Consider the following 26,455-nt stretch of genomic DNA (forward strand, 5'->3'; position numbering starts at 1 on the left):
TGTCAGGAAAGGTAAGCTCCACCCCTGGTGTATACTCTCTCTCATGCAATATGAATGTGACACAACCTGCAAAGAATTTCACACAATCTACAAAAGCTGAAAACTTGTCCCAGTGTCCCTGCTCTCCCCTACACACCAAGTAGAAGAAACAAACCTTTACCTTCCTTCCTGTTATGAGACTGTTGTAACTGGACAGTGGTTTAATATGATGGATTTTGTTAATTTTTTTTCTTGTTTGCTTTGCTTTGCTCTCCTCCACTGCATTATCAGCTCTCACTTATTCAATTCAGTTCATGGTCTCCACCCGCATGTCAGATGATTTGTAGGTACACGCCAGGGATGGGCAAGACCACAGATTTTTTTTTTTTATCTGATACCAAGTAATATTAAGCCTGGTGTCCCAATACTAAAACCGATATTTTTAGAAGTCTTCTTGTGGACACAAACAGGATATTTTTGTAATTTTTATGATGAGAATTGGTAAATGCAGACATTAAAAGTTGTATTTAAAAGCTTTGGGCCTATTAGATCTAATATAGCTATTTATTCAGTGCCTAAAAGCAGAGTTCCTGATGAGTTTATGAGCAAAATATTTACAAGGGCACAAAATCAACCTGAATAGAATATTACAGCACCATGAATAAACCAGTGAATTGTGTCATGTTTTTCACCTCAATAAATCACTGCATTGTCTTGTGACAGTGAGACCAACAATGAGATACACATCGCAGTTACAATACATATTTATTCCTTTCTTTGACACTGCATGCCATGCACCAGAAACAACATCATGTTTATTATGGTGTGACCCTGCTGGGTGCCTGGTGGACAGCAGTGAACCAGCACTTTCACTTTGCAGCACTACTGTAGAGTTACCATCCAATATCACACTTCATACGTCAAGCAGTCATCTAGTTTCATCCATCATGTCCACACAGTTTGGAGCTCAGAGCACGCAGTGCCATTAAGACTAATCCCCATGCACCTGTTCCTGATTAGAGCGCAATCACAGCACATATGTAGAAGAACTCTCAGTAACACACAGACTTTGTGAAGTGTACACACTGTACCCTGTGTCTAACATTACCAAGCCTTGTATTTTGTATCACTTTTCTGGTTTTGACCCTGTTTGTTTTTTTGGACTGTGAGTATTGTATTTCTCTGATATCCTGTCTGTGCCTCACTCCACCACTGCCTGTTTTTTGACTCTGCCTATGTCTTCGTTTTGGATTTGTTTGCAAGCGCGTATTCATATGTACATCATACGGTCACAAAAGCCATCAAAAATCAGGTCAGTGCATTCCTTTTCAGTCTGGGGCTCCACTTTAAATATAGACTGCTCATTTCTCAAAGTTACAGTGGACTTAAATTGATTGACTGTGATAAATTGATTAATACTTCCCTCTAGTAGCTGAAGACTGAAGCTGTACTGAAGCTGTATATTGACTATCTGGAGATTTTCAGTAATTTTGCTGAGTGATATTAATAATTGTTTGACCTGCAGTCCAATACTGCAAGTCCCCTGATGAAGTAGAAAAGAAGTAGAAGTAGAAATAGAACTAGAAAATGTTTGTTATTAAATCATCATTTAGGAAGCAGAAAGTCGAGTCTTTGAATTTTCCCAGGTTCAACCAGATTATTTTAGATGTTTACTCTCTTGTTTATTGAAGTGATATATAAAACCCTATATGCAGTATTCAGTGATCAAAAGACTCCAAAACACACTGATTTATTCATTGAAAACGTTGAAGGATGAATCTTCAAGTCAAGCATTCTTGTTCTTGCAGAGTCAAAGCATCGAAGCAGGTCTGGGGTAGAGGTGACAGCATTTCTAGGGGTTTCTACACACATGCTCATTAACCAGGCAGTCACGCTGACCAGTTGGTGTCTCTGAGGTCCTCCTTTGGGAGGAGAACTCAGGAGAGCATCTCAGATGGCCTCACTTGGTTAAAAACTTCCAACTTTTTATATCAATTTCAAAGAACTCTGGAATGGTTCAGGTTTGGGATTAAACCAAAGACAGATTTGAATTATTTTCACTTACGCAATAAAAATATCAAACATTAATCATTAACTTTAAGCATTCACAAATGAGTTCCATAATTATTAGATTAAAGATATGTGAGTTGCGTTTATGTTGATAACACACTGATTGTTGTCTTGACTTTTCGATGATCACAGATGAACAATGATACACTGGTCCAAGTAATAATTCAATTCTGAGAAACATTTTCTCCTAAGAGAGGAGAAAATAACCCCTGGGGGTGAGGGGTTATGGGGGGTGTGCGTGTGTGAAAGCCTCATTGATCTTTTTTGACTGTTATCCTTTCCATTAAAGTGTGTGTTCAGATGATGATTTGAGCCAGAGATCGTCAGGTTTTACATAAACTTGTGCAGTCCATGAAGGCTCAATTTCACACTGTCGTTAAATCACAAGAAAGATGAAACAAATACTAAAATTCTGAAGTTCATGGAAACTTGTCACTCAAGTTTTGCTGATGTAATTTGTAATTGTGTGTGTGCATGCATACCTGTAAAAGAGGACTCTGCTAATCTTCCTGTTCTAATGGTATGAATACACTTCTGGTAGGTACATTAGGGAAGCACTTTTAATCCAGGAAGTATGTTCAGTTCTCACAAATAACTGTATGAGCGAGTCAGTGAGCTCAGCATAAACACAGACCCAACAGTGAGTGTGTGAAGTTGTTCCTGAAGAAGAGATGAAGATGCTGCTCTTGGCTCTGATTCTGCTCACGCTGTCTGGTAGGAAACATCATCTCACTCTTCGACAGAATTATTGTTCAGAGTTGTAATTGTTTGCTGATTGATGTTGCAGTGTGTACGCTCAGTTATTGGATTATACACTTCCACAAACACATTATACTGGATCATATTAGTCAACATTAGATTCTGATCTGATCTGATTAGTAACATCATTGTAATTGCTCAGGTCCTGAGAGAGAGAGAGAGAGAGAGAGAGAGAGAGAGAGAGAGAACACAAAAATATATAACACTTTAAGAGTTTTATGGAGAATTTTGAAAGTATTAATGAAGAAATATGACTCCACCTTCCTGAAACTGGTCTGTAATGTATTCTATTAAAGAAAAAAAACAAACAAATATTGATGTGAAATTTTTACAACACATAATAAATGAGCTCCTTGTGAATAGCTGTACAGTATCCTCACACACAGCATTCAGGATTATTAACACGGTTGGATAACTCCAGGACTGCGGCCTTAACAAGAGCTTTATACATGTTTCTGGGGGTTCATTTGTTTTTCTTGTATGGGTAGGTTTTTTTTTTCCTCCAATAAAATTTGCATACAGATACACAGATACATCCAGTACACCTGTACAGTTTATTTATTCAATATCTGTTAATTATTTATATATACACATCCATAAATGTGTAGCGGTATAAATATATACAGATATACAGCAGGGGGCGGAGCCAGCTGGTTGGATGGGGTGGGTCTTATTTCCATTCTGTGACCTGTTTTAGTGTGTGTGCACGCGACCACAGATAGTCTGATGGAACCGAACTCACACATGCGCTTCAGAAGTAGATTACCAGAGAGCTTCATCATTATAGCAGCACAATCTCGCTAAAGTATCCTGGGTTTTGTTCTATACATGGCCTGTACAGTTCTTTACACTTGATATGAACTCGTACTAGAGACAGAGTGCAACCTGTTAACAGAAGAAACCACATCTCCCGTTCTCTTCAGCGCAAAATGCACATCTTTACTGAGTCTTTATTCCATTCTTTAAAAATAAATAAGTGTTGCCAGGCAAAACAAACCTTGCCCGGCAGCACTAATGGCATTTTTATAGCTCTCAATGGTAATATTTCTCAATCATCAGCTGTCAGGTTATAGCACTTTGAAAACCCATAACCTTCAGTTTGACCTTTCAAGGTCACTCAATATCATAGATCATGGTGCCAGATGAAGCCCATATGGCACTTCCTATAAATTGATAATGGTAAATATCTGTCTACCATCAACAGTTTTCAAGTTACAGCCCTCTGAAAATCCGTGACCTTGAGTTTGACCTTTCAAGGTCACACAAGGTCAAAGATCATGGTGCCAAATGAAAGGCCATATGGGAGTTGCTATGGTATATGTTCATAATAGTAAACATCTGTTTATTGGCATCCAGTTGTGTTAGAATGTAAAATTTTATTTTGACTGAAAGGTTGACCTTTCCGGTGTCTTTGACCTTCACCTTGACCTGGTTACCCCCGAAATTTAATCAGGTAATCTACAGACCATTGCCCACCCACCCTGAAAATTTTTATGTCAATCAGTGCAACCATCTAGAAGCTAGATTGTTAACAGACAGACACAAAAAAACAAACGAACAAACTGCACAGATTACAATACCTCGCCCTGCTTACTCCATTGCAGGTGAGGTAATGAAAAGGCTTGAGGTAGATAAGTGCATTGATAGCCAGCAAGTTAACTCATAAACTGTAGTGAGGATCAGCAGCCTTCTCATGATTAATACCACAAACTAGCTGCTCTGTGTAGCCTGTGTTAGCGAGCAGTATCAAGCTAACAGACATCTACAGGAAGAAACTGGTCACTTTAGAAATAAAATATATGGCTCTGGATTTTATATATCGGTAGTCCATCATGTCTGATGATGACCTTCATGTGCAATACTATCATCTCAGTCAGGATTGTTGTGGACTCACATGTTGCTGTAGAACCTTAGGTAAGATTTACATGGTCATCCACAGTGCCAGCAGTCAAACCGTCCAGGCATGCCAGGTGTCACTGCTGTTGCCTTTCTTCTTGTGCGGGCCTCAATAATGTTTTTGTATCCGTTTTCAAATGTGACATACACATGTGTAATCTATGTGTGCCAGGCAGTTCAGTTTAGTGCACGTTCCTCTAGCTGCCTAAGAAGGATGCCAGCATGTGTAACATTGATCTTGACACTGTGTTTGAATCATTCGAGGGATCTTCCTGTGTTTCTTTTGCTGTGGCAGAGTTCACTGTAAAGGAGCTACTTGAAGATTCTAGACTTATCTATTTGAATAGCATGCCCTGTCCATCAGAGCTGTGCTTTTAAGATGGTGGCTTCAGTGCTTGTAGTTTCTGCTCTGTCCAGGATCTCAAGCCTTGTAATCTTATCCTGTCATTGTACCGTATGCCGAGGACTGCATGTAAGCTGAAGCACTCCAGCAGTTTGTGTCTTCTGTACAAAGTCTAAGTCTCACAACCATAGAGCAAGCTAGGGATAACAACAGCCTTGTACACTTTCAGTTTGGTTGACAGATGGATGCTGCGCTGACTCAGTATTTGGGATCACAGTCTGCCAAGTGTCAAGTCAAGTTTATTTGTATAGCACTTTTAACAATAAACATTGTCACAAAGCAGCTTTACAGAATTTGAACGACTTAAAACATGAGCTAATTCTATCCCTAATCTATCCCCAATGATGAAGCCTGTGGCGACAGTGGCAAGGAAAAACTCCCTCAGATGACATGAGGAAGAAACCTTGAGAGGAACCAGACTCAAAAGGGAACCCATCCTCATTTGGGCAACAACAGACAGCATGACTATAACATTAACAGTTTTAACATGAAGTCAGTTTCGTTGATGTTATAAAATCTTCATTGATGGAAACTTGAGTGCAAAACTGTTCATGACAACTGCAGTCCTAAAGTTAGCAAGTCAACTGTAGTCCTCAGCCATAAAATCATTACTGTAAGAGTCCAGAGCATCCTCCAGGTGTGACTTTCAGCTGTCCTCATGGGGCCATCCTCCACAGGAGCGATGCAATGAGACTTTGACCAGACACAGGGCACCAGGGTGGATCAAGCAGGTCCGAGGAGCAAAAGAGGTCAGCATCTTGATCCCAGGACCAACATGTAACTCAGAGGGACAGATTTGGGGGGAAGGGGGAGAGAGAGAGAGAGAGAGAAAACACCGGTTGTTAGGTATGCCCAATGTCACCTGAATAAGTAGGAACAGTATACATATTGCACTGAGTACAAGCAGGGACTCTGGCAACTAACTATGACAGAATAACTAAAAGGGGAGAGCCAGAAGGTGACACAGGCATGAGGGAGCCCCAGGACATAAAGCAGCCAGCCACTACACCATCAACAAACTCGAGTGAGCAAGCGAGTAGGGACTGACAGCATCCATAAGTGCTTGGCTTGCTTTGCAGAACCTGGCATTGATCTCCTTGTCAAGGGAACCATCACTGGAGATAATACTGCCAAGATATGTGAACTCCTCTACAATCTTTAGTTCTGTCCCCTCAATGGAAATGGATGGGCAAGGATCATATGAAAATCTACTGGAGACACAGTTTCATCAAACGAGTCCTGATGCACTCTTTTTTTTTTTTTTGGTCCAAGCATCAGTAGGACTGCCTCCTTCACTGCTGTTTTAAACTGATCCCATTGCTGTCTCACACTCCCAGACAAGGTTCTGTGGGAACTCAGTCTATCATCCAGGCTGGTTGCGAATTGTTTGCGCAGGTCCAGATGCTTCAGTTTCTCTGTGTTGAAGGATGGCCTGACAGGCTTGGATGACTTCTGATGGTTGGGGATGATCTGCAACATGAGGATTGATCTGACCAGACAGTGGTCAGTCCAGCACTCAGTTCCTCGTATGGCTCTGGTTACCATACAGTCTTTGATGTTGCAGCTGCGGCAAATTACATAGTCAAGTAGGTACCGTTGCTTGGACCTTGGGTGCATCCAAGTTCTTTTATACTTGTCTCCTTGTCTGAAGAGAGTGCTGGAAATGGTTAGTTAATTTTCACCACAGAGGCTTAGGAGCAGTAGACCATTGGTGTTCATTTTCCCCTGTATTATGCAGGCTGGGCATGCCTTTCTAGTTTCTGTAGTCAGTGCCAACTCTAGCATTAAAGTTGCCCAAGAAGATGAGTTTGTCACAAGGTGATCAAGTGCCTTGTAGAAAGTATCCTTTGCTTTATTTCTGCTGGTCAGGGTGGGGGCATAGGTACTGATAACTGTAACATGGTGTGTGGAGTTAAGGGGGAATCACAGTTTTATCAGACGTTCGTTGATGGAGACAGGGAGGTATAGTAACTGGTTGAGAAGTGTCATCTTAATGGCCAGTCCCATTCCGTGAATTCTATTCACATTTTGTGCCTTGCCTTTCCAGAACAAGGTGTAGCCACCCTTGCAGATCCTTCCCCTGCATGTCTGGTTTCACTCAGTGTGGCAATGTCTATTCTGTATCAGGCTCATTTTCTTGCTATAAGGGCTGTTTTCCTCTCTGGTCTTGTAGATGTTTGCCTGTCCATTATTGTACAGACATTCCATGCACCAAGTTTTCTTTTTTGTAGGTTTCCTTGTTATTTGTTGATTTCAGCTAATGTGTGGGTAATACTGCCAGCCATGGCTAGTTAGCCAGTCAGGGTAGAGACAAGCAATGTTTCAGACACCTTTTCGAGTCTCTTCCCCTACCCTAAATAGGCTGCTCAGTCACCTGGGAGAACACCAAACTCCTCTGTCATCCTGGAGTCAGAGATAAAAGAGTGGCTATTGTCACCAGGCTGCCTGCATGCAGGGCTGCCTGCAAATCCCAGTGGTCAACTCCACCTGTTGCTTCATCCCTTCACCACAGGGCTTTGAAGATAGGAGAGCATGAGAGATTGCACATAGAAACCTGTGCGGGAAGTGATTATAGTGGGAAAGTCAATGCACAGAGGCAGTCTCACAATCTTGGCCTAGGACGTCAGGTTTCAGTGGTACAAAAGAGCCATCACAACCAGAGACTTCTTCAGCTGAAGTAGATGACCACAGTACCTGGATTGTCTTGCTGTGCCCTAGTCTCTTCCCCTACCCTAAATAGGCTGCTCAGTCACCTGGGAGAGCACCAAACTCCTCTGTCATCCTGGAGTCAGAGATAAGAGCGGCTATTGTCACCAGGCTGCCTGCATGCAGGGCTGCCTGCAAATCCCAGTGGTCAACTCCACCTGTTGCTTCATCCCTTCACCACAGGGCTTTGAAGATAGGAGAGCATGAGAGATTGCACATAGAAACCTGTGCAGGAAGTGATTATAGTGGGAAAGTCAATGCACAGAGGCAGTCCCACACTCTCGGTCTAGGAAGTCAGGTTCCAGTGGTAAGAACAAGCCATCACAACCAGAGACGTCTTCAGCTGCAGTAGATGACCACAATGCCTGGAGTGTCTTGCCGTGCCCTAAGCTCTCCACAATGCTATGCTGTTGCCACCTTCATGATGGTTGGAATTTCATGAGCCTCCTCCACTCAATTTGCCAATTCCAACCTTCACATGCAGGGATAGACATGTCCCGCCTTCTGGCTCACCAGCAGGTTTGCGACCCAATCAGCTACCCTCACCTGGTTTAGCCTGCCTGCCAAAGTGGTTGCCCGGGGTGTGGCTGCTGTGCATGCTACAGCTTCATAGAGCCACAGGTGAGAGTTGGGTGCCAGGTGGGATCCAAAGCAGGATGAGCTACCCTTGAAAGGGTATGGCAAGTCCCTGCTGCAAAGGTACTCTCCTCCCTGTCACCCCATATGCCCCAGATTTTGTATACAGTCTAATTAAGTGGAAGTCCTTTATCTTGTTGAAGATGCACTCAGCAATACGGCATATAGAACCAGTCAGAAGTTCATACACACCTTCTAATTAAATGTTTTTTTCTTTATTTTTATGAATTAGTCATGTCATATTTTAAAATCTCATCTCATCTCATTATCTCTAGCCGCTTTATCCTGTTCTACAGGGTCGCAGGCGAGCTGGAGCCTATCCCAGCTGACTACGGGCGAAAGGCAGGGTACACCCTGGACAAGTCGCCAAGTCATCACAGGGCTGACACATAGACACAGACAACCATTCACACTCACATTCACACCTACGGTCAATTTAGAGTCACCAGTTAACCTAACCTGCATGTCTTTGGAGTGTAGGGGAAACCGGAGCACCCAGAGGAAACCCACGCGGACATGGGGAGAACATGCAAACTCCACACAGAAAAGCCCTCACCAGCCACGGGGCTCGAACCCAGACCTTCTTGCTGTGAGGCTACAGCGCTAACCACTACACCACCGTGCCACCCATATTTTAAAGTAATTATAGATATTGTTTCTCTTTATTTACTTGAGCAGTTCTTGACATAATATGGATTGCTGCAGTTGTGGAATTGGGCTATTTACTGTATTTTTATTATTTACTGTTTGATCTCTAATGCATTAAGAAGGAAAGAAACTTGTACACTAATTAACTTTTGACTTTCACATGGTGTGGGGGTGGGCGGCACGGTGGTGTAGTGGTTAGCGCTGTCGCCTCACAGCAAGAAGGTCCAGGTTCGAACCCCGTGGCCGGTGAGGGCCTTTCTGTGCAGAGTTTGCATGTTCTCCCCGTGTCCGTGTGGGTTTCCTCCGGGTGCTCCAGTTTCCCCCACAGTCCAAAGACATGCAGGTTAGGTTAACTGGTGACTCTAAATTGACCGTAGGTGTGAATGTGAGTGTGAATGGTTGTCTGTGTCTATGTGTCAGCCCTGTGATGACCTGGCGACTTGTCCAGGGTGTACCCCGCCTTTCGCCCGTAGTCAGCTGGGATAGCATCCAGCTCGCCTGCAACCCTGTTGAACAGGATAAAGCGGCTACAGATGATGATGATGAGATGGTGTGGGGGTTTCGGAAAACCCACCTGACCCCCTCTGACTACGGCCTTGTACAGATATAAAGGTGTATTGTGTTCAGTGCAGTAATGAGAAATATCTGATGAACACACAACATATAAAACAATCCATCAGCAAAACTTTATCAGCGTCTTTTAATCTGCATTTATTTCTCTACACAGGTGTTCTCACTCAGGACAAAAGTCGTTGGTCTGTGAAATATCCTGATAATCCGATCTGTGCTGTGAGAGGATTCAGTGTCTCCATTCCCTGTAGTTATTATAATGATCCAACATCAAATCCCAATATTCAGGTGACACAAAAGCTTTGGTGCTCACTGAACTCAAACACAGATGTTTGTTTAAACCCTCCGTATGTTTATGACAGCTCATCAAACACCAACTCAGACTTTGAGTACGCTGGAGACGACAAATCAAACTGCACTTTATTAATCCACAATCTACAGTTCAGTTATTCTGGAAAGTACAGATTCAGATTTATAACTGCTAATCCTAATGACAGATGGACAGGTGTTCCTGGAGCGACTCTACAAGTTGCAGGTAAATTTTAATGATGAAAATAAAAATCCAAATGATTCATGATCTGTATAATTGACTTTCCTCACCTATAGGAATACATTAAATCATTTTGTGGAAATCTTTCTCTTTTGAACAGTGAAAGTAAATTTAACTCCAGCTTTAATTTTTATCAAGAAATCTCATGTAGCTGATGTTTATTATTCAGTAAAACATTTTTATCAGTGAGTGAAATCCTGATTCACTGACGTGGAGTCTTTCCTGCTCTCTGGAAAAGATTTAAAGGTGTCACTAATCAGGCTCAGTGGAAACGGGACCCTTAAACAAGGAGACTCGTTAAATCTGACGTGTGATGTGAACTGCACACACAGTTCCTCACAGTTCATGTGGTCTAAGAACAACGAGCCGTTAAATACATCAGGACCCGTTCTTCACTTTCCTGCTCTAACCGTGAGGGATTCTGGGAATTACACCTGCACTTGGAAAACCAACGAGGCCTCAGGATCTGAAACGATCAGCCTTCACGTCGAGGGTGGGTCCATCTGCTCACAACATTCCTGAACATCTCGAATGATTCCTGAAGGAAATGAAGTGACTTGTGTTCAGTTTAATATTCAATAAATGTTAAATACTGTTGTTTTTAACAGGTGAAAATCCTAAAAATCCTAAAAATCCTGAAAATCCTAATCAGTGGTTAATCTGGATCATTGTCTCGGTGACAGTTGGAATGATTTTCATCATCTCAGTCATCGTAGGAGCTGTGATTTACATCAGGAGGTAAAACTCTGCATGTTTCCATCCAATACAATTGACACAGAGCTAAAACACACACACACACATATCCTGTGTTGGACTTTAATCGAGTCTCAGTATTTAGTCTCACGTGTAGATTTTTCGCTGCTAACACGTGTTGATAATCTGTTCTATGATTTACTGCAGTATTTAACACACACAGTATTGTTCCTTACTCTTTGTAAATGAGATGTGTGAGATCACAGTGTGTATTCTAGAGCATGTCCATGTGCACTGAGTGTTTTCCTGATTCTATTAGGAGGAAATGTAAAGCTCCAGAAGAAAACGGGCAGGAAAGTGGAGAGAAAACACAGGTATGACCTTTTCAAAGAAATGTGCTTTTAAGTGAGCTGTTAAAAAGCGTAGTACAGACGTCAAGTGTTCAAACTTTATACTTACAAACTTTTGTATTTTGGAGTAACTTATGACAATTATAATTTAAATACACTTCAGTTTATTCAGTTATTTTTAAAATATACCTTAAATTAATTTAGCTGTAGGGCGGCACGGTGGTGTAGTGGTTAGCGCTGTCGCCTCACAGCAAGAAGGTCCTGGGTTCGAGCCCCGGGGCCGGCGAGGGCCTTTCTGTGTGGAGTTTGCATGTTCTCCCCGTGTCCGCGTGGGTTTCCTCCGGGTGCTCCGGTTTCCCCCACAGTCCAAAGACATGCAGGTTAGGTTAACTGGTGACTCTAAATTGACCGTAGGTGTGAATGTGAGTGTGAATGGTTGTCTGTGTCTATGTGTCAGCCCTGTGATGACCTGGCAACTTGTCCAGGGTGTACCCCGCCTTTCGCCCGTAGTCAGCTGGGATAGGCTCCAGCTTGCCTGCGACCCTGTAGAAGGATAAAGCGGCTAGAGATAATGAATGAATGAATGAATAATTTAGCTGTGCTTTGAGTGCTTTTTGTCAAACAATTTAAGTCATACCCAGTTAGGTGTAAGAAGATAATGTGGAGACGCAATTGTTGTTACACTTGTGTAATTGTACTAAAACCTATTATTCAGCATTATTTTATATAATACAATTTAATTTGATAAGACCTTTAAATATACTTTAGTTCCCATATGAAGAAACACGTTTATTTCAGTGAACTTCCTCACAGCACACTGAAGAATAATTTATAAGGGATTACTATACATCCATCCATTATCTGTAGCCGCATATCCTGTGCAGGGTCGCAGGCGAGCTGGAGCCTATCCCAGCTGACTATGGGTGAGAGGCAGGGTACACCCTGGACAAGTCGCCAGATCATCACAGGGCTGATACATAGAAACACACAACCATTCACACTCACATTCACAACTACGGTTAATTTAGAGCCACCAATTAACCTAACCTGCATGTCTTTGGACTGTGGGGGAAACCGGAGCACCCGGAGGAAACCCACTCAAACACGGAGAGAACATGCAAACTCCACACAGAAAGGCCCTCGCCGGCCACTGGGCTTGAACCCAGAACCTTCCTTCTGTGAGGCGACAGTGCTAACCACCACGCCACCCTTGGATTACTATAAAATATACAATTTTTGAAAAATAAAGAAAATATGAAAATACACATTTAATATTCTTTTTACATAACTTCAGTCTCCTTTGTTTTCTGAAAAGATGACCTTAATAGGAAATGAGGAACTCAGTACAGCACAGTTTAGGGTTCTCCGTGTTCTAGCTCACACTGTGTATTTATTGTGACGTTTTTATGGCATTATTTTTCTTCAAGGATTTCACATCTGCTGTATTATAAGACTCTTTTGTCATGTGGTTCCATTTGATTTGATTGTATTTCATTCCACAGTTAATAACAGACAGTTGAAGCCCTGGGCAGATGGGATAACCTGGCCTGGTTTTATACGTAAACTCTGAACTCGTTCAAGTCTTTAGTTTGGTTTTGTTGGGTGACGATGAACAAGTTCTCAAAAACTGAGAAGTGGGTCTCATGGGGAATAAAGTGTGAAAACATCTGATGTAGACCATGAAGCATGTCCATAGATCATGAAGCAGCGAATGAACTCAACATGATCCTCAACATGAGTTTCAGATGATCTTAATCTTACTTTTAACACTACGTCTAAAATGGGTTTCGCTGATGTTACCTGAACTGGAGCTGAAATTCTGACAGGACTGGGGACGAGTCGATCATCTACTGAACATCAACAGACTTAAACTGAAGAAATAAAGTGCTGGTGATTTTCTCACACTGCTGCACATGAGAACTGATGATGGATGCACTGTGTTTTTACAGACAAAGCCACAGTTAAACCAAGTTTCTCAAGATCCTGATGAAGAAACGTTGAAGCAAGAGGAAGTAACTTACGCATCTGTCCAAATCAAACCAACAACCAAAGGGTAAAAAAAATACAGCATACAGTGGATCTTAAAAATACAGTTTAATGTGCCATGGGAAGTTGATCTTTAATTAGTTAACCTAGTTGAGCCAAGGTTATTTTTAGCCATCCTATCTTCAAGTTTAGACTTATATCTTTGTTTTGCTTTGCTCTCAATTTTAAGCTCCTTGGTGGCTATACATAAATCAGAGGCAGTTCCCTGCTTATGAGCCTGCCTTTTTTTCTGTATACCATCTTATATAGATCTATTCATCCGTGGTTTATTATGAGGGTATATCTTAACTTGTTTACAGGGAATAATCATATCTCTACAAAAGGCCACATATGAACAAGCAACATCAGTGATTTCATCCAAGTCATTACAAGATTCTTTAAAAATGTCGCAATCTGTGCAGTCATAACACTCCTGAAGGCACATAACTGATTCCTCAGTCCATTCTTTTGCTTTCTTGGTTTGCACTTTTTCCCTTCTCAAAACAGTTTGATATGTGGGGAGGAGTTGTATACAATTATGGTCTGCAGAGCCCAGCGGGGGGAGTGGCATCGATTTATAAGCATCCTTTACTGTGCCATAACAAAGGTCCAGTGTCTTTCCCTGCCTGGTAGGACAGGTGACATACTGGTAGAAATCTCTGTGTCTTTTTCAGGGATACATGATTGAAATCACCTAAAATGAAGTTTGGCACGTCTAGGCAGAGTGACTGTAGTTTTTGCACTACGTCAGAAATCACAGTGCAATCGGTGGTGGTATTTGCCCTTAGGTGTATGTACACGACTGTTAGGAAAATTTGTGGAAACTCCCATGGCAAATAAAATGGGCGTAGTGACACAGACAGGAGCTCAATATCGGGCAAACAGATTTTTTTTTTCTCTAACAGTCACAGAAGTACAATAATGTCTATTAAAGTACACACATACCCCGCCCCCAAGTGTCTTCCCTGTTTCACTGGCCTCCCAGTCCATCTGAACAGGTAATCCAAAGCCGTCAATCCACAGGTCTCGGTCCTGGTCCCGGTTAGACAACCAGGTCTCTGTGAAGGCCAAGACGCAGCATTCCCTGAAGTCCTTCTGTAGCTGGACATTTCCCTGGAGTTCATCTACCTTGTTTCTAAGGGATTGCACGTTTCCCTCCCATCATCATCGTGGGCAAAGGGGTCCGTCACATACACTGTTTTCTCAGTCGCAATCGGATGCCTCCATGTTTGCCCCGCTTCCTCTTTTTTCTCTGCCATGTCGAGGATCCAATCCAGTGATCCTTTCGTATACATTCCGGTAAGTGTAATGTTACATCTGATACACTAGGCAGGTTCCCAGAGCTCAAATGAAGCAATTGATCTCTGCTGTACTGTAGCCTTCCTTGGGTAGCTGCCTGCTTTGAGTTGTGGGCAAGCAGCAAACATGATAGAATCCATGTTACAACCAGGTAGAAAGGTTCCATTTCTAGACTAACACTATCAGTTGGGAACTAGATGTACGGTGGTAAGACTTAGACAAACTTTAGTCAAACTTTAGACAAACTTTGGAACACTTTATGATGTATACCAAACAACCAACCAAACAAATCAGATGCCAAACTCTCTCACTGCCAGTCGCTGCATGCACATGCACCACAGGTAGTGTATCACCTCATGCTGTACTTTGACTCTCGCATGGAGAGTTTGTGGCTGATATACAGCACCAGACACTCCTCCCCCTCCACTACCTGGGACAAAACAGCCCTTAGCCCTCTGTCTGACATGTCAGTCTGCAAAACTGAAAAGTCAGGAGAATGCAACAGCAGGCCCCCACACAAAACCACCTCTACTTGAGCAAAAGCCTATTCGCATGATTCCGTCCTCTGGACTGGATCTAGCACCCCCTTTTCAGTGAGGTCAGTCAGCAAGCTGGTGATGTCCAAAAAGTTAGGCACAAACTGCCTATAATAGCCAGCCAGACCCAGGAACTGCCTCACACCCTTTTTGGTCTTATGTCTTGGGCAGTCCACAATTGCCGCAGTCTTATCAATTTGGGGACACACTGCCCATGACTCGAGTGGAAACCCAGATACCATACTACCACCCATCCAATTGCACACTTTTTTGGGTTTGCTGTGAGCTCAGCATGCCTCCGTGACCTCAGGACTGCACCAAGATGGTGTAAATGCCACTCCCAATCATTACTATAAATGACTGTCATCTAGGGCGGCATGGTGGTGTAGTGGTTAGCGCTGTCACCTCACAGCAAGAAGTTCTGGGTTCGAGCCCCATGGCCAGCGAGGGCCTTTCTGTGCAGAGTTTACATGTCCTCCCTGTGTCCACGTGGGTTTCCTCTGGGTGCTCCGGTTTCCCCCACAGTCCAAAGACATGCAGGTTAGATTAACTGGTGACTCTAAATTGACCATAGGTGTGAATGTGAGTGTGAATGGTTGTCTGTGTCTATGTGTCAACCCTGTGATGACCTGGTGACTTTTCCAGGGTGTACCCCATCTTTTGCCCATAGTCAGCTGGGATAGGCTCCAGCTTGCCTGCAACCCTGTAGAACAGGATAAAGTGGCTTGAGATAAGATGAGATGAGACTGTCATCTGAGTAGACTGCAGCATTTGCATTGTGGGGACAGAGAATTCAGTCCATGAGACGCTGAAATGCCACTGGATCCCCAAACAACCCAAAAAGAAGGGTGACAAATTGATGTAAGCCAAATGGAGTGGAAAAGGTAGTTTTCTCATGGGATAATGGAGTCAAGAGGATCTGCCAGTATCCCTTTGTTAAATCCAGTGTCGAGTAAAAGCGAGCAGCACCTAACCAACCGAGCAGTTCATCAATGTGAGGCATCAGATATGGTTCAAATTTAGGCATCGCGTTGACTTTTTTGTAGTCCACACAGAACCGGACTGATCCGTTGGTCTTGGGAACCAAGACCACCGGGCTGCTCCAGTCGCTGTGTGACTCCTCAGTTACTCCCATGAGCATACCCTGGAGTTTGTCCCAAACCACATTTTTCTTGCACTCAGGGGAGACAATACAGGTGGCTGCACACTATCACCCCAGGGGGAGTCTCATTGTGTTGTTCTATGAGGTCAGTGCAACCAGGGAGGGACAAGAACATACAGAATTCCTCCTGCAACCTAATACCCTGTCTGGGACAGTGAGAGGTGGTCTCCACAGGGGACTGCACTGCAAAAAATAAAAATCTTAGGAAGTTTATTTGTCTATTTTCAAGTCAAAACATCTAGCCACCCTTATTATAAGACATAATTGCCCAACAAGCAAAACCTCATTTAGCTAGAAAGGCTAGTTTTTAGACAGTCCATCTTGAAAATCTTGTATAGACAAAATGTCTTGAAAAAGTCTTATTTGGAGCACCTTTGAAAATAAAACAAGTTTTTTTTAAACAAGTAAGTACATTTTGGACATTTGTCAAATGTGGTTCATCTTGTTTAAAAAAAAAAAAGTATGCTTGTTTTGGGAATAAATGAACTTTACTGAAATCAGGCACCAAACAAAACAAACAAACAAACAAACAAACAAACAAAAACAAATAGTCAGTGCCCCCAAAATGCATTGTTGCTTTGGCGTTGTGTAAGCACTGTAAGTCAAAATGCGTAGACGTTTGGGTCACCTTTCATATCCTTAGTTTACTGCGACTGTTTACTCAGTCATTCAGATTGAGATCCTTCTAGATGCTGTACAGACTCTAGACCAGACAAGTGCCTTCAAAAAGGCTATGAGTGAGTGGAGGGCATTTTAGTGAGATCTTTTGGAATGCTGTGAGTTAAGTTCAGTGGGTTTTTTTTTTTTTTTTGTGCCTGATCTTGTAAACCCCTCGTACACATAAACAGTCAGTGCCCCCAAAATGCACTGTTGCTTTGGCGTTGTGTAAGCACTGTAAGTCAAAATGCACAGACTTTTTTTTTTGTGCCTGATCTTGTAAACCCCTCGTACACTGCACTGTTGCTTTGGCGTTGTGTAAGCACTGTAAGTCAACATGCGTAGACTTTTTTTATTTATTTATTTAATTTTTTTGGTGCCTGAGGTCCTGGGGAAGTGGAATCTTAAGAGATGTTTTAATGTTTGAATGTTGAAATGGGAAAAAAATAAACTTGTTGCAATGCTACACGTGTCGTCAACTTGATTCAAGATAGTCTCTGGTCTCATATCTAGAGTATTTTACTAATTACAGGTCACAAAAGGAGAATCTTTTAAGCTAGCAATGCTTAGTTGTAGAATTTAACAATCCTAATATTAGTATATTTATCTTAAATTCAGTTTTTACTGCTAAGACTTTGTCATGAATTTAAGTGAAATACCCTTAAAATGAAATAAATAAAAATGACTTGAATGGCGGGCGGCACGGTGGTGTAGTGGTTAGCACTGTCGCCTCACAGTAAGAAGGTCCTGGGTTCGAGCCCCGGGGCCGGCGAGGGCCTTTCTGTGCGGAGTTTGCATGTTCTCCCCGTGTCCGCGTGGGTTTCCTCTGGGTGCTCCGGTTTCCCCCACAGTCCAAAGACATGCAGGTTAGGTTAACTGGTGACTCTAAATTGACCGTAGGTGTGAATGTGAGTGTGAATGGTTGTCTGTGTCTATGTGTCAGCCCTGTGATGACCTGGCGACTTGTCCAGGGTGTACCCTGCCTTTCGCCCATAGTCAGCTGGGATAGGCTCCAGCTTGCCTGCGACCCTGTAGAAGGATAAAGCGGCTAGAGATAATGAGATGAGATGAGACTTGAATGGCTAAATGTAAAAAGTACGATCTTGTTATAAGAACTATTTTGATTAATTCGAGTTAATCAGATCTTGCATAATAAGTTCCCCAATCTTATTTTGGAATTATTTCATCTAAAAACAGGTTAGATTTTTCATCTTACTTTAAGAAATCTTACCAAGTCAAATTTGACTAGTTCCATTGGCAGATTTTTTTCACCTGATTCCAGCAAATATGCTTTGTTTTAATCTTTTATTTCTTATTTTTGAAAGGCCATTTTTTGCAGTGTGGGGTGAATTGGGCTGCACTTTTTATACTTACATACCTCCAGCCCCAGCTTTGCCCTCTCTGGAACTACCATTGCCAGAGCTACAGGAACCTCCTCTCTCCATGGTTTCAGGAGATTGAGGCGGCAAATTTGACGTGTCGCCTCTACACTGCAAAAAATGGCCTTTCAAAAATAAGAAATAAAAGATTAAAACAAAGCATATTTGCTTGAATCAGGTGAAAAAAATCTGCCAATGGAACTCGTCAAATTTGACTTGGTAAGATTTCTTAAAGTAAGATGAAAAAGCTAACCTGTTTTTAGATTAAATAAATCCAAAATAAGATTGGGGGCACTGACTATTCATGTGTACGAGGGTTTACAAGATCAGGCACAAAAAAAAAAAAACACTGAACTTAACTCACAGCATTCCAAAAAGACCTCACTAAAATGCCCTCCACTCACTCATAGCCTTTTTGAAGGCACTTGTCTGGTCTAGAGTCTGTAGAGCATCTAGAAGGACCTCACTCTGAATGACTGAGTAAACAGTCGCAGTAAACTAAGGATATGAAAGGTGACCCAAACGTCTACGCCAGGGGTCTTCAATCCTATCTGCAAAGGGCCGGTGTAGCTGCAGGCTTTCATTACAGCCAAATTGGAGGCTCACTTGATTGTTGACTGGAGACGAGGGTGAAATGATTAAACAAGTGAAATCAGGTGTAGCTCCTGCTTGGTTGGAATGAAAGCCTGCAGCCACACTGGCCCTTTGTGGATAGGATTGAAGACCCCTGGTCTACGCATTTTGACTTGCAGTGCTTACACAATGCCAAAGCAACAATGCATTTTGGGGGCACTGACTTTGTTTTTGTTTGTTTGTTTGTTTGTTGCCTGATTTCAGTAAAGTTCATTTATTCCCAAAACAAGCATACTTTGTTTTTTTTTTCTTGAAACAAGATGAACCGCATTTGACAAATGTCCAAAATGTACTTACTTGTTTTAAAAAAAACTTGTTTTATTTTCAAAGGTGCTCCAAATAAGACTTTCAAGACATTTTGTCAATACAAGATTTTCAAGATGGACTGTCTAAAAACTAGCCTTTCTAGCTAAATGAGGTTTTGCTTGTTGGGCAATTATGTCTTATAATAAGGATGGCTAGATGTTTTGACTTGAAAATAGACAAATAAACTTCCTAAGATTTTTGCAGTAAGATAATTGCACTTGGTAAGACATCTTAGAATAAGTTGGTTGCAATCTAGAACTAGGTTTAATAATCTCAAAATTGGTGTCTTGTTTACTTCTAATAAGAAATGCTAGATCATTTCAACTATTTTCAAGATATTTTCACTTGCTAAGATGATATTTTTTGCAGTGTAGTCGACCTCCCCAATTCACTGTGTAACCTCAAAGGGCCCTTGCCACTTGGTGAGCAATTTTGAACTTGAGGTGGGCAGTAAAATGAGGACTTTATCTCCTGATGCAAATTCCCTTAGCCATGCCCCTCTGTTGTACAGGCAAGCTTGACTTTCTTGAGCCTGTAGCAAATTATCTTGGATTGTGTGACAGTGCATGGAGTCTTGCTCTCAGGTCAAGAACATATTGAATTTCATTTTTACTTTGAGAAGGCCATTCCTCCCAATTTTCTCTAATGTCTAAGATGCCACTGAGCTTATGCCCATACAGCAGTTCGAAAGGGGAAAAGCTGGTGGAGGCTTGTGAGACATCGCACACTGCAAACAACAGAGGATCAAGCCACCTGTCCCAGTTTTTAGCATCCCTGTGAATGAACTTACGAATCATGTTCTTCAGTGTTTGGTTAAATCGTTTGACCAGCCCGTTCATTTGCGGATGGTAAAGACTATTACAAATTGATTTAATCCCCAATAATTTGTACAATTCGTGCAGTGTGTGTGACATAAAATTAGTGCCTTGGTCAGTCAGGATTTCTTTCAGAGTCCTGACTTGGGGGAGAACATGGAAGGGCACCTCTGCAACACTGCACACTGAGATATTGCCAAGAGGCACTGCTTCCGGATATTGCCTTGCATAATCCACTATAACTAACACAAAGCAATACCCTCATACATATCGATCTAGTAGCTCGATGAGATCCATACCAATTCTTTTGAAGGGGATCTTCATCAATGGCAATGGGCGCAATGTTGCTTTTGATATGGCCACTGGATTTACCAGCTGATATTCACAACATGCTGCACACCACCTGCAGACATCTGTGTGATTCCCTGGCCAATAGAAATGGGGTATGAGACAATTTAGTGTTTTATCCTGCCCTAAATGCACAGCCATAGGATTATGATGAGCCTCATGGAATAAAAGTTCCCTATGGCTCTTCTGGACCAACAACTATGTGAGCTTTTCTTTCATTTTGGCATCCTGCATCATTCGATATAGCCTATCCTTAATAATACAAAAGTATGGGAAGAAAAGCATAATGTTAGGCTGGAGGATTTGGTCATCAGTTACTTTCACTTGGTCAAAAGCATGTCTCAGAGACTTATCACGCACCTGCTCCAATAGGAAGTCCTCTAAGGGATTCCCCAGAGAGGGAGGAGGGCTCTCCCCACTCTCTGTGTTGTCATGATGCGGAGCTGATGCAGCTTACCCTGGGACCACCTCCCCAGTGAACATTGCAGCGGGATTCCCCCATGACATACAACTGCAGGACCCACCCACTACTATCTGTTTCATTAACATTTTAAACCCCAGCCAATCGGTTCCCAGGATCAGATGGTGGGTGAGGCTTGGACTAACCACTGCCTCCATGTTATGCTTTTCTCCCTGGAAATAAGTAGTGATGGGCATTAGCGAATATTTGTGTAGATCTTGTGATATTTGTGCACACACTTAACCTTCACCAAATGTGCATTTCTCAGTGCTCCACATTGAATCGGGCTTTGATGTATGGAGGTCTGACTACAAACTGAATCCACAAAAGCCTGATGTGTACTCCCTTGAATACTCACAACTATCCTCTACACCCCCACTCAATCAGGGGATGCCTGTGGTGCATCAGAGATGTGAATCAGTAGCTCTGCCTCCTTGTGGAAGTGCTGATTCCCCACCTTCCCTCCATGTCTACAGACCTGCCCTTGCTTGCTCTTGGTTCTGGTGGACATGGATGAATTCACCTGTGGAGAGAGAGAGGGGGTTAATGGCGGCACAGACAGAGAAAATGGGAGAGCAGAAACATGAGGACAGATATAAGTGTAGGGAGCGGGTTCCAGAGGAATTGGCCCCTGTTTCCATGGGGCTGGGGTAGGGGAGAGGTGAAGAGAGGGAGGGGGAGAAGGAGAAAATGAAAGTGAGAGAGAAGAGAATTTGTAACAGCACTTGCTCCCAGAAACACCACAAGATGGTCCTTGACCAGCCGGACCACCTCCTCCAGTGACGTGGTTTGGTGACCCTGGATCCATGCTGGCATCTCACTAAGTAGCTGAGTGACGAACTGTTCCAGTGTCACTTGCTCAATGGTGGACTCGATGTTGCACTCACCAGCCAGCAGCCACTGTTGGCAGGCGTCTCAGAGCTGTTGCAAGAACGCAAATGGTTGTCCCACTTTGCCATATGCCAGCAAGCAGAAGCACTGATGCTGTTCTTCTGGGCCGCAGCCAACCCACTGTAGGATGACTCACTTCAGGTGGGGGTACTCCAGCATGTTGGTGGCTGGGAGCTGCCGAGCCATGAGCTTGAGCTGGGCTTCCTCCAACAAGAGCAGCATTAGGTGAGCCATCCACTGAGAGGTTGGTCATGAGCTCACCTCCACAACATGCTCAAACAGCGCAAGGAAGGCATTAGGGTTGTCCTGTGGCCCCATCTTGACCAGCTGGATGGGCACACTGGCTGCAGGGATGACTGCTGGAGGACCCCTGGACCAGATCCAGCTGTGGATCACCTGCTGGTCTTCTGCTTGGGTTTCAACCAGAGCCTGGAAGCACCACCCCAGGTATGCTCGCAGCACGACAAGGCCATATTGCTGGCGCTGGAGGTAATTGACAAGTATTTGGAGGAGCTCTCTGATTGGTTCAGACTCCGTGGCGGTGTTCATTCCTCAGTCCCAGGTTTTAGCACCAGTGTAACAGCTCTCTAACTTGTGGGAAACAGGGGAACTGGAAGTAGGCTTCAGAACAGGTATTCTTTTTATTTTTCACTTTTCAGTGACAACTAACATGCAAACATAAACACACGTGGGGTGATGCAGCTCTCTCTCTCTCTCTTTTATTCCTGGCTGTCTGAAAGACACACAGAGACACAAGTTAATAGACAGCCAGTAATTCGACACCGGTGAACCTCATCACATGTTACCTGCTGGTTCAACCTGCCTCCTCGCCGTTCACAGGCGATGCTTGACCACAAACGTGTTGTACTTTTTCATTTGTTTTTAATTACTTTTAATGCTCTTGATCATCTGTGAAACAAGTCAGTTCCTGTTCTCACTTGCATTATCGCAGCTATAAATCACACCAGCTTATGTTATATCTTTAAATGTAAATGTGTCAGTGAGAAACCACACAGTGTCAAGTAAAAGCAGTCTAATATGCCAAATCTGTGGCTGATAAACAGGACTGTGTGTAATTTCAGGCAAGTCCACACTGAGCAGCAGCAGGAGGACGATTCTGTGATCTACAGCACTGTGAAAAAGGCCTGATGATGTTTTCACACCTCATTCACCCACAGTGCAGATGAGTTTTATATACTTGTCATCATAAGACCTGGAATTTTTCCCCAAACATGAAACTCATTATGATTTAAGACTTGCTAATATCATAGAAACTGTTAGTGTATTTGCTGTAAACCTCCAGTGTGGAAGGATACTGAAATTAATTTATTTTCTACACATTCTTGTGACTTCTTTATTGTAATTTATGTTGTTTTTGGGGCGGCACGGTGGTGTAGTGGTTAGCGCTGTCGCCTCACAGCAAGAAGGTCCGGGTTCGAGCCCCGGGGCCGGCGAGGGCCTTTCTGTGTGGAGTTTGCATGTTCTCCCCGTGTCCGCGTGGGTTTCCTCTGGGTACTCCGGTTTCCCCCACAGTCCAAAGACATGCAGGTTAGGTTGACTGGTGACTCTAAATTGACCGTAGGTGTGAATGGGAGTGTGAATGGTTGTCTGTGTCTATGTGTCAGCCCTGTGATGACCTGGTGACTTGTCCAGGGTGTACCCCGCCTTTCGCCCATAGTCAGCTGGGATAGGCTCCAGCTTGCCTGCGACCCTGTAGAAGGATAAAGCGGCTAGAGATAATGAGATGAGATGTTGTTTTTGAGTAAACGGGCTTTGTTTTCTTCTGAGGATGCTTTCAGACAGGTTTAGTTTCACATGTGGAGATATTCGGCTCTGGTAAAAATTAAGAGACCACTTCAATTTCATTTCATTCCAGTGTCTGTGCTGGAATTCCAACACAAGCACACCTCATTTTCCTTAATGAGGTACTGATTAGGTGATCACCTGAACCAAATCTTATTTAATGAGGAAAAGTATAAAAACCACTGCTGTGGTCATCACTATCCTTTTGCAGTAAGACCAGTTTGGATGGCAAAAACAGTGCTAGTCATGCCTTATATTTAATTGGAATATAAAAATTCATCATGCCAAAAGAGTTAAAAAGAAAAGTTTTGAGTGAGAAAAAGAAGGGTTCAATTCTGGCTTTACTGGCAGAGGGATACAGTGAGTGTCAGGTTCCTTCCATCCTCAAAATTTCAAAGATAGCAGTTAATAAGAACAAGGTCAAGCAGCAGACAATGGGGACAACAAAGTTACAGACTGGTAGAGTGTGAAAATGATTCTCCACTGACAAATGATGATTGTCAGCTCCTTCGAATGTCACTCAACAACCATAGGATGACATCAAGTGACCTACAAAAAGAATGACAAATGGCAGCTGGGGTTAAGTGCACAGAAAGGACAGTTCGAAACAAACTCCTTCAGGCAGGGCTGAAGTCATACAAAGCTAGAAAAAAAGCCCTTCATCAATGAGAAGCAAAGAAGATCCAGGCTGAGATTGGCTAAAGAACATAAGGATTGGACCATAAAGGACTGGAGTAAGGTAATCTTCTCTGATGAGTCCAATTTTCAACTTTTCCCATCATTGGGTTGTCTAATGGTTAGACAAAGACTTACAGAGGTCTGCAAGCCACAGTGTCTCACACCCATTGTAAAATTTGGTGCAGGATCAGTAATGATCTGGGGGTGCTTCAGCAAGGCTGGAATGGGGCAGATTTTTGTTTGTGAAGGACACATGAATCAAGTCACAAAAAAGGTTATTCTGAAAGAAAATGTGCTTTGTTCTGCTCTGACAATGTTCTCTAACTCTGAGGATGAGGGTTTCCAGCAGGACAATGCTTCATACTATACAGCCAGGTCAGTCAAGGTGTGGATGGAGGACCACAAGATCACGAACCTGTTATGGCCAGTCCAATCTCCAGACCTGAACCCCATTCAAAATGTCTAGAATGTGATCATGAGGAAAATGGATGGTTACAAGCCATCAAACAAAGCTGAGCTGAATGAATTTTTGCACCGGGGGGGCATAAAGTTACCCAAGAGCAACGTGAAAGACTGGTGGAGAGTATGCCAAGATGCATGAAAGCTATGATAAAATGTCAGGGTTATTCCACCAAATATTGATTTCTGAACTCATCCTAAGTTCAAAAATTAGTATTATGTTGTTTAAAATTGAATGTGATCTTGATTTATATGCATTATTCAAGGTCTGAAAATATTTCAACTTTTTTTTTTTGACCAGTTGTCATTTTCTATAATAAAATGTTCTCTGTGACAATATTTTTTATGTGGAATTTGGGGGAAATGTTAGTAGTTTATGGAATAAAACAAAAATATTCATGTTTCTCAAACACATACAATGTCTTGGAAAAGTATTCATCCCCCTTGGTGTTTGTCCTGTTTTGTCACATTACAAGCTGGAATTAAAATGGATTTTTGAGAGGTTAGCACCATTTGATTTACACAACATGCCTACAGCTTTAAAGGCACAAATTGTTTTTGGGTTTTTTTTTTTGTTTGTTTTTTTAATTGTGACACCAACAAAAATTAAGATGAAAAAAAACAGAAATCTGGAGTGTGCATTGGTATTCACTCCCTTTCATATGTCATCTACAGGTTCACCTTTGATTTGTATGCCATCTACAGGTTTACGTTTTGACCGTGCACTGACAGTTCCATCATTCCATCGCTAAACAAACAGCTGATCACACCGAGGTGCTCACTAACCACTGATATTTATTAATTTGGTCCTGCATTTCCTTTCCTTCGCAATATAATGTCTTCTTGATTTCCATTACTGTAGTCAGTCTTTCATCTTTCATTCGCACACTCACGTCCTCCATTTTTCTTTCCTTTTCAAATTTGAATCCCACAATGCTTTGTGCCAATGGGGAAAGCCCACCACATGATGCATAACATAGTATCTTGAATTGGGTCATGGTGAAGCAGGAAAAACTAGCAGAGAATTTAGAGCCACATGACCCAAAATTCATTAATTGTTCTATTAAAAAATAAATAAAATGAAATAAAATAAAATTGGAAGTCTGTGATTCAAATTCAGTAGCTTTCGGTCCACTAAACAAAAATAATTGGGTGTCAGGGAGAATTATTTTTATGACCTGAACTGGAAAAAAAAATCTGAAAGGCAGTATAGTTTTAATGCAGAAATGTTACTGAAACTTCTATTCAACTGTACTTCTATTAATCTAAATAAAAGCTAACACAAATTGCAGTTTTTATCTGTCTATTAACTTTGTACTTCGTTCATGACAATAAAGATCTCAATCAATCAAACCATGCGTTTTTTTGTTTGTTTTGTTTTTTTAACTGGCAACAAAATTCATGAATCAACAGACTTCACTTTTATGAAGTGTAAATCTCACTCAGTGAGTGTTAGGGTTCACCCAGTCGGAAACGGTCAACTTACTTCTCGGGACCCCCGCCCTCGTACCACCCAGAGCTCTGGGGGGTTTAGTCGCAAAGAAAGACAGGAACCCCAATGTAGTTCACATCTTTATTCGCAAGTTCCCCCAACTGGACAAGAATACAGAGGGTTATTATATACGAGTGTTATCTGTGTGTAAATGACATCACTGTTTGATATCTATGTGTGTGTGTGCATGAATGTATGTGTGTGTCTATGGGGGGGTGTGAGTGAGTGACATCATTTTGATATCTGTGTGTG

The 26,455-nt window shown here is 42.4% G+C and overlaps 1 protein-coding gene across 1 annotated transcript; it reads left to right on the forward strand.

Annotated features, from left to right (window-relative positions):
- Positions 1–2,657: 2,657 nt before the first annotated feature.
- On the forward strand, positions 2,658–25,212 carry LOC132867654 (uncharacterized). The gene is made up of 7 exons (XM_060900625.1): positions 2,658–2,763; positions 9,825–10,202; positions 10,456–10,710; positions 10,826–10,955; positions 11,230–11,284; positions 13,210–13,313; positions 22,854–25,212. Exons 1-7 carry the CDS (start codon positions 2,721–2,723, stop codon positions 22,918–22,920), a joined length of 1,032 nt encoding a protein of 343 aa, XP_060756608.1. The 5' UTR covers positions 2,658–2,720; the 3' UTR covers positions 22,921–25,212.
- The last annotated feature ends 1,243 nt before the right edge of the window (positions 25,213–26,455 follow it).

The sequence above is a fragment of the Neoarius graeffei genome, chromosome 19 (genome assembly GCF_027579695.1).
Source record: "Neoarius graeffei isolate fNeoGra1 chromosome 19, fNeoGra1.pri, whole genome shotgun sequence".
Lineage (NCBI taxonomy): Eukaryota > Metazoa > Chordata > Actinopteri > Siluriformes > Ariidae > Neoarius > Neoarius graeffei.

Coding starts and splice junctions, on each gene's coding strand:
- LOC132867654 (XM_060900625.1), top strand. CDS start 2,721: ATGAAGATGCTGCTCTTGGCTCTGATTCTGCTCACGCTGTCTG. Junction 2,764..9,824: donor GATTCTGCTCACGCTGTCTG/GTAGGAAACATC, acceptor TTCTCTACACAG/GTGTTCTCACTCAGGACAAA. Junction 11,285..13,209: donor AAAGTGGAGAGAAAACACAG/GTATGACCTTTT, acceptor GTGTTTTTACAG/ACAAAGCCACAGTTAAACCA.